We start from the raw sequence: 20028 nt of genomic DNA, 5'->3' as shown, positions 1-20028 counted from the left end.
TGCTTGCAATCCTGATTATGGGAAAGTTTCATGGCCCTGCAGACTTTCAGCCTGAAATCTGCACAGTAGTCTGAGTTTGCAAAACTCACTTCATCTCCCAGCGAACCCCCAGTGTGCTCTTCCCAGGAGCTATCTTGAGAAAGGACCCATTGTCTGAATTTGGATTGCTCAAGGGGTAGACAACCCTGCACATTCCCATGTTTGGAACCTACAGACACTCACTCCACTGCACTGGCTCAGTGGGTGCCTTCCTAATGAGCCAAGCTTGACTCAGTGGAATGACTGACACAAACCCCCTGAGAGTACTGTGTAGTAGGGAAGGGGTGTTATAACACAGAGGAAAGCAGATAGTGCCATCCACAAGAACCAAGGGATGGGAAGCCTGCCCTCTGAAGACCGAGGACATTGCCAGTTGTGTGGTTTCCCAGGGGAACCAGGCCTGGGGGTTGTTGCCTGTGTGGTTACTACCACCTCTCTCCAACCCATTGGGCATGAATACCTGTTACTAGCAGGGAGGAGAAGGAACTCTGATTTTTTCACTGCTCCCCTGCCCACAGGGGACTCAAGCAATGCTCCCATGGCCCCATTGTTGCCACACCCAGAAGTGCATAGCCTAAGGTCTAGAGACATTTTGCCCGAGAGACAACACATTCTGCTCTCCCTTCCTCCTGTGAGCACCTCAACTATGAGGAATTTTACCAGGCTACAGCCATGACCCACTTCAACTTGGTCCTTGGTGGGCACAACAAATGAATCAAGGTTGGGGGAGAAGAGCCCTAGGCTGTCACCCCATCCCCAGGTGTGCATAGCTGGGTGTGTGTGTGTGTCTGACATTCCACACCTTATCCAGTCTTGCACTGCTGACAAGACTGAGTATGAGGGCCACAGAGATAGAGCTGTAATTCTTGCTCTCACCTTTCCCCATGAAACACCTGGACTACACCAGTGTCTAATCAAAGGACAAGAGCTTCAGGACCCTCATCACTACTCATTCAGCCAGTACCAGATACCCCCTTTAAGTAGCAGAGCCAGTAATTAACAGTGTCTGAGGAAAACCCCATAATCCATTAGGATGCACCACTCCAACTGTAGGATTAACAGCACAAGGTGCAAACTCTGCTATCTTACACCACACCTACCTGAACTGCTAGAGTGAACCTACTCTTGTGCAAACTGCAGTCAGTGAGTCTCCAACTCCACACAGTATGCACTGTGCCCACCCTCACCAAAACAGCCAAAGAAGCTATAGGGAGATTACCCTGTAGTGTCCACCACTGCATAACAACTGATAAACCCTCAAAACACATCTTTAGGAGAAAATAGCTTACTAAGAAAGCCATCCCATAAAAGTGGTAGAGATACCCATTTTACCAGATGCACAAATCTCAACATAGGAACACAACAAACATGCAATAAGTACAGAAAAACAAGGCACTGTGACACCTCAGAAAGTTCTAAACAAAGGATTCCAAAGATATCTTAGTGGATGAAGAAATCCACTGATAGTTCAAAAGCAGTTTTTGGTGGTATTGAATTCAGGGCCTCATGCTTGCTAGGCAGGTAATCTGCCATTTAAGCCACTCTGCAAACTCCAAAAGAATGATTTTTTTTTTAAGCACCATGAAATTCAAGAGAACACAGATAAGAGTGAAATGAAATTAAGACAGTGCAGGACATGAATAAGAAATAACAACAAAGAGGTAGAGATTCTTAAAAAGAACCAGTCAGAAATCATGGAAATGAAGAGCTCTATAAATCAAATTTAAAAATTCATTTGAAAGCCTCAGCAACAGACTAGATCAAGTGGAAGAAAGAATATCAGAGCTGGAAGATAGGTTTTTTTTGAAAACACAGACTGAAACAAAAATATATAATGAACATAGCATTTGGGATTTTTGGGACACTATTAAAAGATCAAATGTCTGCCTCATCAGCATACCTGAAGGGGAAGAAATAAAAACATAGAAAACCTACTCAATGAAAGAATAGAAAACTTCCCCAGTTTGGGGAAAGACATGGACATTCAGGTACAGAAGGCTTATAGAACCCCAAATAGACATGACCACAAAAGAGCTCCATGACCTATTATATTCAAACTGTCAAAAGTACAGGACAAAGAAAGGATTTTAAAATTTGCAAGAGAAAGAAAAGCATAAAGTGACATTTAAGGACTTATTAGTATACTAATGCACAAGGTTTCCCAGAAGAAACCCTACAAGCCAGAGGGCATGGACTCATACATTTCAAGTCCTGAAAGAAAATAGCTACCCGTTGTACATGGAAGCAATGCTAGGAATCTCTCTGTATAGCTACCCTTAACTAGCAAAAACGCTTTGTCTTTTTTATTATGCTTATGTCTTCTCTTCAACAAAATTAGAGATAAGGGCAGAACAGGTCCTGCCTGGAAGTGAGGGGGGTGGAGAGGGAGTGGGGGACAGGGGGGAGAAATGACCCAAACTATGTATGCACATGTGAATAAATGAATAAAAAAAAATAGCTGCCAGGATAAAGGTATGTTTCAAGAGATAGAGCACCTATACAGTGCAAAGCCTTGAGTTCAAACCCCAGTACCACCAAAACAAATAAGCTTTTAGGGCTGGAGGTGTGGCTCAAGTGGTAGAATGCCTGCCTAGCAAGCATGAGGCCCTGAGTTGAAATCCCAGTACCACAAAAAAAAACAAAATAATTGCCAACCACGTTACTACGTTCAGCAAGCCTATCCTTCAGAATCAAAGGAGAAATAAAGACCTTCCAAGTTAAGCAATTAACGATCCATAACCACCAGACCAGCCTTACAAAAGATGCTGAAGGGAATCCTTCACCCAGAAGTGGAAGAAAGATACCTACCATCATGACAACCTGTGAAAGTATAAATGTCACAGAAGAGTCAGGACACAAATGAGAAATAGAACAAACAGCTAGGCTGAAGGTCAACCTGAAGAAAGAAGGGCTGAGCACCACCTCTCCACGTCCTCCACATCCAGCTCTCAAAGACCAACCAAACTTCCTCAAAACCTCAGCCCTTCACAGCCACAGAGGCCTTGGCATCTCCTGCCCAGACCATTGCAGTAGCTCCTCACAGGTTCCACTGCCACCCTCCTAGCCACCACACTGTCCACACACTCACCTGAGCTTGTCACTTGCCAGTGAACACAGCCTGGACCGTAAATATCGTGGGATAATGGTGTGGAAATAAAACCAGGTTCAGCAGCCCTGAAATAGGGCTTTCACCATTTACTGAAAACTTGCACTGAGGAAGAAATGAAGGGAGCAACCACTGAGTCCTCACCGGGCATGCACGCCGTCACCCCAGTTCACAACAGATGAGTTTTATGGGTTCACTGTGATACATGATATGACCACGGGAGCCCATCCCACACCTTCCAGAAATTATCTTGAGACCAAAATGGAGGAAAATCTACTGTAGTATATAAATTTACAGAGTATATCCGAATAGATTTTAAGTATGTACCTTGAAAAGGAAGGTAAAGTAATACACATTTTTTTTTTTTTTGACAGTGCTGGGGATTGAACCCAGGACCTTGCACATGCTCGGCAAGCACTGTACCACTAAGCTACTTCCTAGCCCAGAAAAAGATGTAAATATACATTTTTAAAACAGGGAGGGTCACAAATAGCAAGGTTGCCTGCACTCTGTGAGGCAGATGTGCCTTTCCAAAGAAGGAGCGAAAATGGTCATAAAATGACAAAGGTAGGTTCCACACTCCCCGCTCCCCCCCAACTGTTCAAGTCACGTTTTCAACATGCAGGCGCAGAACCCTCAGACCTGACCTAAAAAGAGCTGAGAGCCTGGTGGAACCAAAATCTGACAGCAGAACCTGAGGGAAGGACAAGAACTGGGTCTCTCAGACCTAGATTAGAAGTGGGGAACATAGGATGGACCTGAATTATCCACAGGTTCTACCTGGGCCTGTGCAGGCCATTCTAAGACACCAAGTTACACTCAACTGGCCTTCTTGTCCCCACTGCCCCCACTATGGGTCAAGGGAGACAGGTGTCCTTGTCAGTCCTATAGTAAAGCTCTTTTTGCAGAAACTGGAGTCACGATATTGGTTTCTATGTGGGCTGCACAGTGAGCCCTTGCTCAGTAACAGGAGTCTATTCTGTTCAGTTTTTTTTTTTTTGAGACATCAATTTACATGTATTTATTTACTTATTTACTTTATTCATTCTTCATTTATTTATTTTGCTGTGCTGAGGATGGAACCCAAGGCCTTGAAAAAGCTAGGCAAGAGCTCTACCACTGAGCTACACCCAGCCCTTAGTTTTTTGAGAGTCTGACTATGTAGCCTAGGCTGGCCTTGAACTCTCAGTCCTCCTGCCTCAGACTCCTGAGTGCTTGAATTACAGTCATGTATCACCACACCTGGCCAAAAATGTAAAATTTGGGGTAGGGACTGGATTTCAACATTTCCTCTGTACCCATCACACACACCCCTCCCCTGCTCCCGGTGTTCCAAACACTGTTTCCTAAATGGATCACACTTCTGAGCCTCTGCATAGACAGCACTCCTAGCTCGGACAGTCCTTTCCCCACTCTGACTCCTCTACAGGCTTCTCAGCCAGATCCCTTCCCTCAGAAAGAAGAAACCCCATAGTTCTTTGCACCCATGGATTATAGATAGCAATGTTAAGGTTGTCACACAACATCACAGCGATGGCTTCTGAGCACCTCTGTTCCACTAGGCTGCCAGCTTCTAGAAGATGCTATGGGCTGCCACCTCTGTGCAGGCACCTGACACAGAAGGCCCTTGCTCCATAACTGTTTATGGCTGGGGCTGAATTTACACAGAAACAACCCAGGACTGCCTGCCTGCCTTGAAATTGTATCCTGGGCTTCCAAAACGAAAAAAACAAGTATCGAGCCAGAGATAAATATTTAAGCATTTCAATTTTATTTAAAAACTTGTTTTGTCTCAGAAAAAATACAAAATCCATTTTGTAAAACTGATTCAGATAAACAAGCTAAGTGGCATGTGGTATGAAATACCTTTCCCAAGTGGAGGCTGACCTCCAGAAATCCTCCTACCTTAGCCTCCAGAGGAGCTGAGTCTAGCAGGTGTGTACCACCAAACTCTTCTTTATTGTTTTTGTTTTGTTTTAAGATAGGATCTTGCTATGTTTCCCAGGTTGGCCTTGAACACCTGGTGTGTTAGTTTTCCACACTAACACCTAAGCTAATCAACTCATAAGGATGAAATGTTTATTTTGGCTCACAGTTTCAGTTGACGATCCTGTTGCTCGGGCCTATGGTGACACAGTGAACCATGGCAGAAGCGTGTGGTGGAGGAGCCAGCTCACCTCATGGCAGCCAGGGAGCAAAGAGAATGAAGAAGAAACCCAGTGTCCTGAAACCCCTTTCAAGAGCACGCCCCCATGACCTAATTGCCTTCTACTAGGCCTTCCCAACAATGCCATCAGCTGGGGACCAAGCCTTCAACATGTGGACCTTTGGGGGACGTTGGGATGGAGATCCAAGCTATAGCACCTGCCTCAGTTTCCTGAATAGCTGTGACTATAGCTGTGTACCACCATGCCTACCAATGAATTGAGCTGATTTGAAAACTTTTTCTTTTTTCTTTTCTTTTAATGACTTTAGTTTTTAAAGGAGATTTTATTTTTTTAAGAATGGTTTTAGAAATGTTTGGAAAAAAGCAGAAGGAAAGAGAATTGCCACATATTCCTCTCCACCACATAGCTATCCCCCATTACTAAATCTTGTATCTGTGGGGTATATTTGTTACAATTAATGAACCAATAATGATAACTTATAACTAAAATCCATAGTTTGCATTAGGGTTCATACTTTTCGTGTGTGTTTTGTTTTGTTGAGCTCGGGCCTGGCTATGTGGTTCAGTGATAGAATGTGTGCTGAGCAAACATGAGGCCCTGCATTCAATCCCCAGGAAGGGAGGGAGGGAGGGAGGGAGGAAGGGAGGAGGGAGAAGAGGAGAGGAGAAGAGAGGGAGGGGAAGGGAGGGAGCGAGAGATGTGTCCCTTGCATCTCAGGAAATGGAGGTGAGGTTCCAAGATCAAGGAGGTGAAAATGACTCTAGGAAGGGTCACCTGTAAACATGCCCCGACCCAGTCAGTCCTCAAGCCAGATCTCAGACGTTTGCCTGTTGGTCTTGGATAACCGATGACGTGTCAGTAGAAGCAGGTGGAGGTCTGTTAACAGTGATTGTTTTAAAGCTCTTAGTCGATGGTCATCTGCTCAGGTGACCCCACTCTGAGGTCTTGAGCTTACATGGCTGTGCACCTCCCGGAGGCCCTTGGACGGGCGTCTCCTTTCTTCCTGATTCTTTCTGCAAAAACACAAGAACCCTGTTGCCTGGAGTGTGCAGCTCTGCCTCCTAGGACAGGCCTCTGTTTGCATTTGCTCCCAGACTTTGCACTAAGAGAAGATACAGTGACTATAGTAAAGAAAACTCTGGAAAAAGGAAAAAGCCCATCTGAATTCTTCCACCCTGAAATGACTGTTTTTCCACCTTGCCTGTAGCAGTCCTGGGACAGCCACCACCCTGGGGCCTTCTTTTGTCCCCTCAATAATATTTGAGAAATGTTTTCCCTTGTTGCATCAGAGCTCAAGTAGGTTTCACCACATTACCGTGTTTGAGGATTTTTTTTTTGTCATGAGCAGATTTTGGTTTTAACAAGGAATTAGTCCCAGAACCATTTATCCTGCTTGCCTGAAGGTCCCACGGGATAGGGGCATCCCCTAAATCCCATGTCAGGCTTTTGGGATTGGCATACTGAAGAAGGTTATGACCTCAGAAGTCTGATTTATCAGATCAACTCCTATTAAGCCAGTTTCAGCTCATAATTCCTGATGTTTGTGAAAACGAAGTCTAAAGGCTGCCCTAGCCTTATTCCAAACCAGAAAAAAATTACATAAAGGTACAGAGGGCTAGCAAGGGAGAGAGTACAGTGTCCATGGTTTTGGTGGCTGTGAGGTCAGATTCATTTGGACCACCACCTTGCTGTGCTGATGGGGAACTGGGCCAGGATGCACGATGGCTTGCTCAATTCTCTTCCTCAGGGTTTGAGGAGGAGGCAGAGGGAGGACCAGAAATCTGGAAGGTTCAGAGCCAGGGTCACACATCTTGGTTGAACAGCCCTGCAGCATCCCACCATCGGCCACCCCTCCCAAGCAGAGCCGAGCAGAGGAACTCTCACCAGCCAGGTCCCTTCTGCCGATGCCCACGAGGCCCTCAAACAGCGCCTTGCCAGGGTCCTCGCCAGCCGTGGTCACGCCATGCAGCCAGGTGAGAAGCATGCGGTGGCCGTGCTCCTGGTGGCTCCTGGTGCCTGTGGAGAAAGAGAGAGGGAAAGAAAGGCTCCTGAGCACCCCCCATACACTGTGTGGGTGTCACTCTGAAGAGAAGGAATTGCCAGCTGTTACACACAATGGCAGGCTTCATCTCTGTGCCTGCAGGAGAGGGGCCCTGCTTTACAGGGACTTAGTGACAGGCAGCTGGTCCTGTTTTTTCCCACATCAGGGGCTCAAAGCCTTAGCCACTCACTGGAAATGCCTGGAAAGTGCTAGAGAATACTGGCCCCTGGGGCTGCTCATCCACTTGTTGTGATGCCCTTGGGTCTGGGTGAGCCCAGGCAGGAGCAGGTTCTAAGCTTCTCAGGTGAGTCCAAAGTACAACCGTGTGCCCGGAGGAGGGAGCTAGCGTGTTTGTAAACCATGTGGTGAGACTGCAGACAGATGCTCAGCCACACCATCCATCCATCCAGATCAGCCCATCACCGCCTTCTGAGCCTCTTCTGGGCCCTCAGCAGCACTTCCTCATGGGGCCGCCCACACTCTGGTGGCAGTTTTGTTTGGCTCAGTTGTCTCACACCTTTTATTAAATCGTCTCTGTCCCCACTCCAAGAAGGCACAAGCTTCCTTCATCATATCTGAAAATTCTCATCTGGCAGAGTGCTGCCTAGCAAGCATGCAGCTGAGTTCAAATCCCAGTACCACCACCAAAAGAAAAGAAAATTCTCATCTGTAATAGAGTTTACTTTTAGACTCTACTCTATTTCATGGATCAATTCACATATTTTTGAGCTAGGTTTCTCTGTTAATTATTTTAGTTTAAAAAAAAAAAAAAGGTTGAGTCTGGCTAGGTGTGGTGATACACACCCATAATCCAAGCTGCTCAGGAGGCAGAGACAAGAGGATCAAGAGTTTGAGGCCAGCTCTCAAAAGTGGTAAGACTGTCTCAAAAACAAAATGCAAACACAAGGGCTGGGGCGTGGCTCAAGTGGTAGAGCGCTTGCCTAGCAAGCTGGAGGCCCTGTGTTCATTCATCAATACCACAAAAAAAAACAAACAAAAAAATTAACTAAATTAAATTTTTTAAAATGGTTGGGTCCAGTGGAATTAGCTCCTTTTTATTCCCCCTCTCCCCCCTTGCTGAATATTCATTTCTGTTCTCCCTGTTATTCTGTCAGACAAACTGCAAACTCTTTTGGTCAAATTTCAAAAACTTATTTTGATTTGATTAAGATTGGATCAACATTTCAATCTAATTGGGGAAAAGTGACATACATGTAAATGATAATTTTCTTACCAGAAAGCAGAAGCCATTCCACTGCCCAGATCCTTACAATTCCATTTTTTATTTTAATTTTATTTACTTACTTATTCATTTTTGGTGGGACCGGGGTTTGAACTCAGGGCTTCCCACTTGCAGAGCAGGCACTCTGCCACTTGAGCCACACCTCCCATCCGTCCATTTAACTTGGGTCGTTTAGGAGATGGGGTCTTTCTTTGCCCAGGCCGGCCTTGAACCGCAGTCCTCCAGATCTCAGTCTCTCACGTCGTTAGGAGCAGAGGTGTGAGCCCCTGGCACTTGGCCTCAATTTTATTCTTTTAGTGGTACTGGGGTTTGAAGTCAGGGCCTTGAGCTTGCTCTTTTTTAAAATTCTATATAGTTTTGGACCATTTGTTGATGATACACAGGAATACTATGTGTTTGTACGTTTTGCCATACATAGCAATTTCATTTAACTATTTTATTAACTCTAAGGTTTTTTTGATTAATTCCGTTGGGCTTCCTCCTGATATAGGGGCTAAGCAGGGAGTTGGAACACCTGATGGCTGAGAACCGTGGCTTGGATGTTGATAAGGAATCACATCCTAGACTGCTGGCGTTAACAGAATGGCTTGTGACACATGGCAGAGTCTCACTGACCTTCAGCCCCTGGAGCCCAAAAAGCAATAGGCCCAGTGTGACCAACCAAGGCCACCACCCCTACTTTATTTATGGGTAGAGTTGATGACATGGAGCCCAGCCTCTGAGAGTTAATGCCACACAACCCTGTTTTCCAGGACCCCATCTCTACAGACCCCAATAAAAGCTTGAGGTCTCGGGGCCCCCAGTGCAGCACCCCTTCTTGAGTCTGTCCACCCTCCCACCTAGAGGGTGCACTTCTGCTTTGCTTTCGCTTTGCTTTTGCTTTGCTTTTCATAAATAAATTTGTCTCAACCCTGATCACAGCAGCAGCACTCCCTGTGCTCAGCACCTGCTGCTTCTCTGTGCGCTAACAAACCTCTTGCTTCTCCTACTTGCTTGTCTTGGTAAATTATTTCACCAACCTGCAGTCCGGAAACCCTGACACCTGTGAATGTAACCATCCAATGTTTACATTCCTTATTTCTATTTCTTTTTCTTTTTCATGCTTTAGTGCCAGAGCCAAATTTTCCAAATAGATATTAAATAATATTGATGACAGCAGGCCCTCTTCTTTTCACTAGGAATGGCCTTAGTTTAGCTGTGCTAATTCACAAGAGCGTGGCATTCACAGTCACTGGGGAGGGGAGGGAGGCAGGGCAAGTCTGTGCAAAAGCCCTGGAGCAGGTGCTGAGCTGGAAGCCACATGGGATTGGCTTGGGGTTTCCCAGAGGCTCTTTCCCCAGAAGCACAACCCTGAACACACCTTGGGCCCCTTACCCCTCTGCCCACTGGTTGCCCTGAGGCGGGGTAGGACAAGGTGGTACCTGTCCACTGTTGCTCAATGGCGTAGACATGGTCCTCGGTGAACTCCCAGGAACATGCCAGCTTCTTCCACTCCTGGGGCCGCAGATCCCTGGAGGCCAGTCGCCACAGCACAGAGCGGAGCTGCTGCATTTCCTGACGATGGTCCTGCTTAAAGGTTAGGCTCTTCCCAGAGGGGTGGCTGGAGTCTCTGCATGAAAGGTGGTCCTGTGGGGCAAACCCCAAAAGTACAGAAGCCATCTGGGGGACTCCCTGCCAGGCTCCCCCTCATGACCTTGGACCGGGATGACACAGGGTTGCAGCCCCATCACCAGGCCAAGATGGGCAACTTCGGAGCCAGAGCCAGCCTGGGCCTGCAGCTCAGTGTCCACCATGCTGACTCTGCACCTTAACTTCTAAAACCTGAGCTGCTGGCACTGTTCTTCCATCCAGAACTCTCTGACCCTCAACCCCACTGCTATAGTCAAAGAATGCTCCCACACCACTTCCTCCAAGAAGCCTTCCCAGATATTTTTCTGGTCAGAGGCCTCTCTCTCTGTTCTCTCTGTTCTTGCTTTTTTTGGGATTGTTTGATTTTGGCAGTACTGGAGTTTGAGCTCAGGGCCACATTGGCTGTGTAGGTGCTCTACCACTTGAGCCCTGTGTCTTTGTTTTGGCAGTGCTTGAGTTCACGTGTTGCTAGACAAATACTCTTATAGCACTCGGTGTCAGCAAGACAACTCAGGAGTTGGGGCCAGCTGGGTGCAGGTGGCTCATGCCTATAATCCTAGCTACTCAGGAGGCAGAGATCAGGAGGATCACAGTTGGAAGCCAGCCCAGGCAAATAGTTCACAAGACCCTATCTCGAAAAAAATCCTCCACAAAAAAAAAAAGTGGGGCTGGTGGAGTGGCTCAAGGTTTAGGCCTTGAGTTTAAACCCCAGTACTGCAAAAAAAAAGAAAAAAAGAGTTGGGGTCAAACCCAGGCAAGCCAAGCACCAGGCTTGCTGAATCCCAGCAAGTAAAGAAGGGGGGAGTGCAGAGTCCTTTCTAGACAAGGCAGGTGATAACCTTAGGGGTTACAAGAGCATAAATTAAATCCACAAAAGCCTAAGCCCCTCTAAAGGGAATAGATATGGATTTCTGGTTGTTAAAAGTCACCCCGTAATCTGCAGTTCCAAATCTGAAATCCTGGTCAGCAGTCTCTGGCTTGTCATCACCCTTGAGGTGGTGACCAGGGGAGTGTGGTTGTCATGATGCTGCAAGCCTGTCTTGTACACTGGGACTGCCTGGGAGTTTTAGGAACTTCGGAAGCCTGGTCCCCCAGAGATGCTGACGGAATTAGGCTGGGGTAGAGGAGATGATGACACACAGCCACTGTCATGCTAGGGACCTTTTAAGCTGAACAGGTTGAGAATGGAGCACAGGTGAGTCAGTCAAACCCTCAGTGTTAATATTGTTGGGCTGTTTTGAGGTAAATTTGTCATGTATAAAGGGGTTGTAATGGTTAAGACAATCTAGAATATCAGAGAAAGAGAGTGTCTTATGATTCCTATTGAAATTTATAGATCAATTGATTTGGGAATAGTGACTTTTTTTTTGGTATGTCGTTTGAGAAATTTACTAAGTTTGTAAGCTGTATTAGGATGTTTAAGATACCTGAGATGGGCTGGCGGAGTGACTAAAGTGGTTGAGTACCTAGCAAGTGTAGGATCCTGAGTTCAAATAAAAAGAAAGATTTGAGATTATTTATAGGTTTAATTTAATGGATTTTAACAGAACAATTTAAAGAATTTAGGAAGCATTTGAAATTCTTAAAAAGAAAATCTACTATGCTAAATTTATTCATTCAGTTTCAACTATGCAAGATTATTCAATTAAGTTTAAACATGGGACCAACTGCTAATCCAAGACTTCTCTGAAAATGAAAATGGTTGGTAGAATTCACTACTTTTGGGCAGGGGTATAGCTCAGTGACAGAGCGCTACCTAGCAGGCACAGGCCCTGGGGTTTGACCCTCAGGATCACACACACACACAAATGATGTTACAAGGTTTAAAAAAGTAAATGTATAAGTTTAAGGAAAGCTACATTTTAAAATTTGTAACTTAACAATTGTAATATAAATTTTAAAAGCTAAAGTAAATGCAAAACTTTTCTGTGTATAAAAACATCCTCAGCGAGGCACATGTCTGTAATCTCAGTGCTCTGAGGCAGGAGGGTGGTCAGTTGGAGGCCAGCCTGGGCTGCAGAGTGAGATCTTGTCTCAACGAAACAAAACAAAAACAAAGACACCCTCAAGGACACAACATCTCCCCCTCCCCAGCATTCACTAACTCACTGATGGGAAGAGCGCACTAACAGGCTGCATATCTTTTCTCCCAAGTCCAGTGGCAGATGTCACCAGTCAATTCCAACACACTTTCTTTCCCAGTCCAGAAAGTTACCTGAACACAAGGCCCCAACCAGCAGCTCCGACCACATGGACATGGTGGGGAGATGGAACCAGCTTGCCACCTCTTTATCACCCATGCTGCATGCATCACACACATGCGTTCATCAAACAAGAGCACAACAGTGTCCAGCAGCATGGACCTGAGTTGGCCTTGCTTCAGGACATCTGTGTGCTCGCCCATCTCTAGATCCACACAAACAAGCTCGGTGCACACAGGCAGGGATTCTCACCCACGTGGGGCTGGAGCTCAAAGCCAGCTCCCCCAGAGACATGGCTGTCCCCTTTCCAACATGAGAGAGTGACGGCGCCAGGGCCTCCATACCTTCTCCCATCTGTAGAAACGATCCGCCTTGATGATCATGTCCACCAGGCCGACGTGGTTGCTGCGGGGGGCCACTGCCAGCGGGGTTTTTCCTTGCTGCCGGGAAGAGGCAGAGAAGCTGCAGCTTCTACAGAGGGTGCAGTGCGCCTTCTGTCCCTCCACAAACCCTCCTGCCCTAGGAAGCGACCGGCCTCCAGCTGTCCTCACTGCAGAGCAGAGGTTCTCTGGGCTGTGTGACCCAGAGTGCGAGTCCAGTAGGATGAAGTCATAATAACAACTCCAGCGATCGCCCCTGGGTTTCTCTAGAACTTAGAAGCATTGGAGCTTGTGAAACTCAGGCCTCATTAACTCTTCCACTTCACCTGTGATGGCCTGTCCCCCTGCCCCCACCATTTTACAGATGAAGAAATCAGACTCTCAGGGGGCCCACCCTGTCACCTTTGCCTGCCTGCCTTCCCACAGGCGCCCAGCTTCCTGCATGGTCACCTCCAGGGACCTAGCTGAAATGGGAAGCTGCTCTTCACATCTGGCCAGCTGTCCCAGGGCCCAACTCAAAGCAGGCAGGGAGGCCCTCCCAGGTCCAGCCTGATCCTTGGCTTGCCTTGCTGAGTGACACGTGCAAGTGGCCTCTCCTCACAGCCTGTAACCTCAAGCCTCATCCCAAGCCTTCAACTCTTCTGAGGCTTCTAGTCACATGAGGGGTAGCCACCCCAAACCCTCTCGCACATGCAGGACCAGGTGCTGGGCAGTGGGGACAGCAGTTGTCCTGCTAGTCTCTACAACCCCCCATCAGATGACCCACGGAACTCACACTCTGATGGAGGCTGTAAAACAGGAAATAGCCACAGCTCAGTCCCAGGCCAGGCCAGGTTGGAGCCAAGGCCAAGGGACCTCAGAGGAGAGAGGCGAAGCTGGTGGGAAGGCAGGAAGGCACCCTGGGGGAGGTAGCTTTTGAGCAGTATGGGAGGCCTGGAATACTCTGAGAATGAGCAAGGAAGAGGCATTGGTAACCAGGCTCTGGCAAAAGGGAGCCATGAAAGCTTGAGAGGGAGCAAAGATACCTTATCTCTCAGGTTCAAGTCCACCCCAGCGAGGAGGAGCATCTCCGCTATGTCCTGCCAGGCGTGCTCTGCGGCGAGGTGGAGAGGTGTCTGCTGCCTCTGAGGGAGAAGCCAAGGGGACAGTAAGCAGAAAAGCACATAGGGTGGCCTGCCGCTCAAAGTCAGGGCAGGACCAAGTGAGGCCCTCCCAACTGGGCCTGAATAAAGAGTCTTATAAGAAGTTATGGGTTGGGTATGGTGGCTCTCCCTCTAATCCCAGGTACTCAGGAAGCGGAGATAGGGGAAGATGGAGGTTTGAGGTCAGCCCAGGGCATGGGGGGAGGAGGAGGAGGTTAGCGAGACCCCCATCTCTACAAACACGCCAGGCATGGTGGTGTGCACTGTGCTCCCAGCTACACAGGAGGCATAGATGGGAAGATTACAGGCCAGGGTGGCCCCAGGCAAAAATGAAAGACCCTACCTGAAAAACAGCTAAAGCAAAAAGGGCTAGTGGCGTAGCTCAAGCAATAGAGCACCTGCCTAGCAAGTGTAGATCCCCAAATTCAAATCCCAGTGCTATCCAAGAAAAAAGTTATTGTGTTGGGCAGGGAGCAAGCTGAGTTCAGTCATAAATGTAACCCTCACCAAAGAAAACTCGATACAAACAAAGCAGAAAGAAGGAAAAAAGCCCACTCATTAGCACACCGTCCTATCAACACCCCTCCCCTTTTTAATTTTTGCGGTACAGGGGCTTGAACTCAGGGCCTTCACCTTGAGCCACTCCACTAGCCCTATTTTTGTAAAGGGTTTTTTGAGATAGGGTCTCATGAACTATTTGCTTGGGTTGGCTTCAAACCGTGATCCTCCTGATCTCTGCCTCCTGAGGCTAGGATTACAGGTGTGAGCCACTGGTGCCTGGCCCTGGCTTCTATCAACCCCCTTAATGATCCTAGTCTATTTCTTTTTATATGTTTGATATCATCCTGCATTTATACTTTCAGCCTTATTTTTCACCTAACATAATGCTTTTCACATATTATAAACTCTGATAAACACGCATTTTGCTAACTCTGTGACAGCCTGTTTATCTCTGTACCATGGCTTACCTAATCACTTCTGTGTCATTAAGTACTGCGCCGTTTTCACATGGAGGGCTAATAATACCGTAATGAATAGGGGGTGGCACAGGGAATGGAACCAAGGGCCTCACACCTGCTAAGCATGTGCTGTACCACTGAGCCACAGTCCACCCCTCAAGCAAAGACCTCTCTGCTGAGCTTTCATATATTTCTGGAGGCTTTGCTTCCAGAAGTGCAAGTGCAATCATTTCAAAGGCCCAGGATATGTTCTGCCAAACTGCTTCCCCCTGGCACTGAGTATGACATGGTCGGGGCGGACTGTGGGGACAAGGACTTCAAAGTGTTCCATATTGATCACAACTTTGTGACTCAGGAATGTTACACAGGAATGCCCTCACCCCTGCCACTCCTGTCCTGGGGATTTTCTCTAAGGCAAAAAGAAAATCAATGAAAGTAGAAGTTAGAAGGTAGGAAGATGTTTACTGCAGTGTTACACCTCTCATGGCAAAAACTCAGAAGCAACCAAAATAATATTCAAATAATGTACCTTCAACAAATATTCAAACAACCTTTTTTTTTTTTTTGGTGGTGGTACTGGAGTTTGAACTCAGGGTTTTGTGCTTGGAAGGCAGGCGCTCTACCACTTGGCCATCAAACCACTTTTTAAGAGCTAAAAAGGGAGCCCCTCAACTCTGGGGCATGCTGGGAAACTGTGGTCCAGTTCTGTCAGCCTGGGAGGCTGCCCAGAGGCCCCCTGGGGCCTGCGTGGCTTCTGCAGTCACTTACACCGTCCATGGCATCTGGGTCACTGTGGGCATCAATGAGGAGCTGGACCAGGGCAGGGAAGTTGTGCCTCACAGCAAGGTGCAGAGGAGAGGTGCCCTGCTGTGGAGGGAGATACGGATCAATGACTGGGATCTCTCTCCAACCCCCCCCACCAGCTTAGGTCTGACCGGCTGCAGGAGCAGGGAAGGGGACAGAGCTGCTGGGTTTGGCCCTTCTAGCATCTCAAACAATATGGGTGGCCTGAGCCCCCAAACCTGAGCCTTGAGCCTAAAACTGATCCTTAAGGTAGGTGGGGATCTGCATATCCAAGTTCAAGACCTGCTAGGCCAGGCTTGGGTATGTGATCACTGTGTGACCTTGGACAAGCCATTTCCCTTCCTCTGCTATTCTTCATCTGTCCAGTGACAATTGCTAAGGTCCTTCTCTCACTCCACCTTCAGATTCTCCATCTTGTTTACTACATATTGAACAAGGAGGCACACAGGGTGGCACACGTTCCTGTGAGTGGCTTCATCTTACAAATGCAAACACTGACTCAGGAGGCAGAGATCAGGAGGATTGTGGTTCCAAGCCAGCCCTGGGCAAATAGTTCTCAAAACCCTACCATGAAAAAACCCATCACAAAAAAGGGCTGGTGGAGTGACTCAAGCAGTAAGAGTGCCTACCTTGCAAGTGTGAAGCCATGAGTTCAAACCCCAGTGACAAAAAAAAAAACAAGGAAACACTGAGGTCCAGAAAACCAGCTAATAGGCTCCATTTCTCATTGGACATTTTTTTATGGTAAGGATTGAACCCAGGGCCTCCCACATGCTAGGCCAAGTGTTCCAACATGAGTCCCACCCCCAACCCTCTGACTGCATTTTTTATCCTCAGCACCAAGGTAGATGCCTGACAGCTATGTGTGAAATGAATAAACAAGAAAGCTAGCCTAAACAAGAAGGGAGATCTCATTCTAAGTCTAACGCTCATCCAAGGCCTCCTTCAAGGCTGGGGGACACCATCCCCAAAGGTCCCTGGTGGACCCCTGACTGAATGACAAAGTGGAGATAGTGCCACAGCATCCCTCTCTCTGGGTGGTAAAGTGACAGCCATACTGTAGGATAGAACTGAGCCACTAAAAGTGATGATATTGATCTTTACTTACTGTGAAAATTTATGCTTATCTACAGAGCATGAAGAGGTTGTAGAATACCACACACACACACACACACAAACATACACACATACACATACACACACATATATACGCACATACACACACATATATGCACATACACATGTATACACACATACACATACACATATATACATATGTACACACACATACACATATATATATATACACACACACACACACACACACACACACACACACACCAAGAATGGCCACTGTTGCCATTACCAGTTTAGGCCATGGCAAAAAGATTTGTCAGTATTGAGAAAGAAGCTATCAACAATACCATCATTTGTAGCATATCTGGACAGGCTTAAATAGTTACTCCCACTTCCTCCAATAAAACTCTCATAGAATTCATTTTTTAAGGTCACATAGAAGAGAAAAATATTCAAGTCAATAGCCTGACCTGTATCAAATGCCTATAAGAAATGACATAATTTAAGCAGTTATACTACTCACAACAATGATCAAATATAAATATTTATGAAGCTATAACTGGGAATGGATAAGGCCCAGGTAAGCCAGAAGCTATATAACATTGCTGGGGAACATAAAAGAAACACAAAGAAATAGACATCAGGTTTCTAGTGGAAAAAAAAAATTATAAAGATGTAATCCGAGCCCAAATGTCAGTAAGTGCTATAAAGAAACATGCCTAGGAAAAAAATTAAACTGCTACAGAGTTTCAGACGCATCCTCAAATCACTTCCCAGCTAACTGTGAAATCCATATCAGGCCAAAAGAAGGTGTGTGTGCTGTGAGAGTGGAGCTCCAAGAAGACCCAAAAGTCATCAGAGCCCTCATGGTGGCTTCCAGGAGGTGACAGGTGACCTGGATCTTCACACTCTGAGGAGTGTGGTGGGGAGTAGGGTGGTGAGAAGAGAGCAGGTGCTGCCTTTACCTCTCTTACCTAGAAAAGCCAAAGGACCAAGGTATCTAGAGAAAGTCACTTTCTCACCCCATAAACCAGCTGCTTGGTTCCCTTCGCCCACCCCCGCCCCAACCTCCTGATAATCACCCTGACTGTTTTATGTGTGTCCTTTCAGAGGTGGATGTCCAGTTGCTCTGGGGCCATTTGTTGGAAAGGTCACCAGCCCTCCCTGTGGCACCACTCCAGTACCTTCAGCACAGACCAGGTGGGCATGCATGTGGGCCTTCCACAGCCTTCCTTCCTTTCTTCCTTCCTTCCTTTCTCTCTCTCTCTCTTGTTCTTTTTGTTCTTTCTTTCAGTTAAAGCATGTCACTGTCTGCGGTGCTTTTTTCCATTGTTGATTTTTTTCATTAGGTTTTGTTTTGGTTTGGTTTTTTGTGATGCTAGGAATCAAACCCAGGGCCTCGAACATGCTAAGGCAAGCACCCTACCACTGACCCACGTGCAAAACCCCTGTTGTGCAGTTTTTAATAAACTTTTCATTTTAGAATATGTTTAGCTTTACATAAAAATTGCTAAGATAACACAGAATTTCCACATCTGCACCAATATTATTTCGTTTTGTTGCTTAAATAGTTCCAGGTTTTGACCACAGTGAGTTCCTTCAACCGGCTCATGTGTCTCTTTAATGCAGCCTCATTATTGTCGGGGTGGGGGATTGAGAGAGTGGGTGGCTTATTTTATTTTTTTAAGACAAGGTCTTGCTATATAGCTAGGGTGGCCTAGAACTCATGATCATCCTGCCTCAGTTTCTTGAATGCTGGGATTACAGGCATGCATTACCTCGCCTGGCTTGCCATTGTTGCTGGCTGTGAAGATGGGAAAAAAAGGGAAAGGCCATGAACCAAGGAGTGTAGTTGGCATCTGGAAGTTGGACTGGGCAAGAAAACAGATTCTCCCCTTGAGCCTCCAGAAAGGAAGACAACCCTGTCAACACTTTAATTTGAGATCACTAGGACCCATTTCAGACATTTTGAACTGTCAGATAATATTACATTTGTGTTGCTTTAATAAACCACAAAATTAGTGATACTTTGTTATACAAGCAATAGGAGATGAATATATGTTTCCATTGTTACATTTGATCATATAAAAATTATTAATGAGAAAAAAAAAAGTTGCCAAGCATAAAGTTGTGCTGCTTGTACTGACAGATGAACTTGAGGTTCTGCCTCAGATGGTATAGTGTCTGCCTAGCAAGCATGAGGCCCTGAGTTCAAACGCTAATGCTGCCAAAAAGAAAAAAAAATGGTATCATCAACAGCTATCAACAATACAGAAATGCTTGTGACAACCTGGATACAAAATTATATGAGTATTATCATCCTAACTATACTAAAGTCAATAATCTTTTAAAGGTTAGTATAGAATTAAAAAGGATATTTGCACAACATGGTAGAAATATGATTTTATCCTGTTTTCTAAACTTCCTTTAATGATTTATTCCTTTAGAGAGATTCCAAGATGGCGACTAGAGGGAGGAAGCACAAAGCGTGGTTCCTAAAGTAAAATCTTGGCAAGACGCTGGAGATACACCTTGCAAGAAAAACCACCAAGAAGAGGTAAAACTCCAACACTGCCACACCCCCAGCCCACGCATAGCATCCCCACTCCATGTTAAATAGAGAAACCAGGAGGGCTCCCATGCTGCCAGACGCCAGCTCCTACCGGCTTGAGAGACACAGATGACCAGGTGAGCTAAGTGGCATGCAGTACTCCCACAAACAACCCTGGGCCAGATCAGCATAGCCCCCCTGGACAGACTGACCCCCACCCAGGGGAAAAAAGAGAAAAAAAACCTGAATAATAAGCAACAACAACAAAAAGACAGGCAGCAAAGAGGGTGGGGCGCCCTGAGCTCCAAAGAGTGGGGTAGGGGCAATCCTTCACAGAACTGTAAATAAACAAGCTGGCCAGAGAAGGCAGGAGTGGCGTCCCCTGCCCAGCAACCTTGGAGCGGGAAAGCTTGTAACAGTGTTGTGAGGAGGGTTCCAGTGGAGAGTGGGGAAGGGGCAGGTCCCACACAATCTGTAAATAAACAAACTGGCCAGAGAAGGTGGGTGTAGCGCCACCTCCCCCAGTGTGACTGCAGAAGGGAAGGCTTGTAACAGTGGTGGTCGCACCCAGGAGAACTCTAAATAAACAAAGCCTGCAGGGCTAGGTGAGTGTTAAGCTCACTACTGAGATCTACAATCAATAAAGCCTCCATCAACAGCTGGCTGACAGCAGTGGGCAGGTGAGCCG

The 20028-nt window shown here is 46.6% G+C and overlaps 1 protein-coding gene across 6 annotated transcripts in view; it reads right to left on the bottom strand.

Annotated features, from left to right (window-relative positions):
* Positions 1-4909: 4909 nt before the first annotated feature.
* Positions 4910-20028, bottom strand: part of Ankdd1a (ankyrin repeat and death domain containing 1A) — a 43253-nt gene continuing 28134 nt past the window's right edge. For 4 of the 6 annotated variants that reach the window (XM_074066216.1, XM_074066211.1, XM_074066214.1 and 1 more), the window contains 6 exons: positions 15677-15775; positions 13833-13931; positions 12772-12867; positions 10019-10223; positions 7198-7329; positions 4910-6326 (listed from right to left, as the gene is read on the bottom strand). In XM_074066216.1, the coding sequence (XP_073922317.1) occupies positions 6265-6326; positions 7198-7329; positions 10019-10223; positions 12772-12867; positions 13833-13931; positions 15677-15775 (693 nt within the window). In that variant the 3' untranslated portion in view covers positions 4910-6264. The remainder of the gene's footprint in view (positions 6327-7197; positions 7330-10018; positions 10224-12771; positions 12868-13832; positions 13932-15676; positions 15776-20028) is intronic. The other 2 variants (XM_074066212.1, XM_074066215.1) reach the window with 2 other exon arrangements.

Source organism: Castor canadensis, chromosome 2 (assembly GCF_047511655.1).
Source record: "Castor canadensis chromosome 2, mCasCan1.hap1v2, whole genome shotgun sequence".
Lineage (NCBI taxonomy): Eukaryota > Metazoa > Chordata > Mammalia > Rodentia > Castoridae > Castor > Castor canadensis.
The sequence above is the reverse complement of the archived record's forward strand: the minus strand, read 5'-3'. Positions and strand labels throughout refer to the sequence as shown.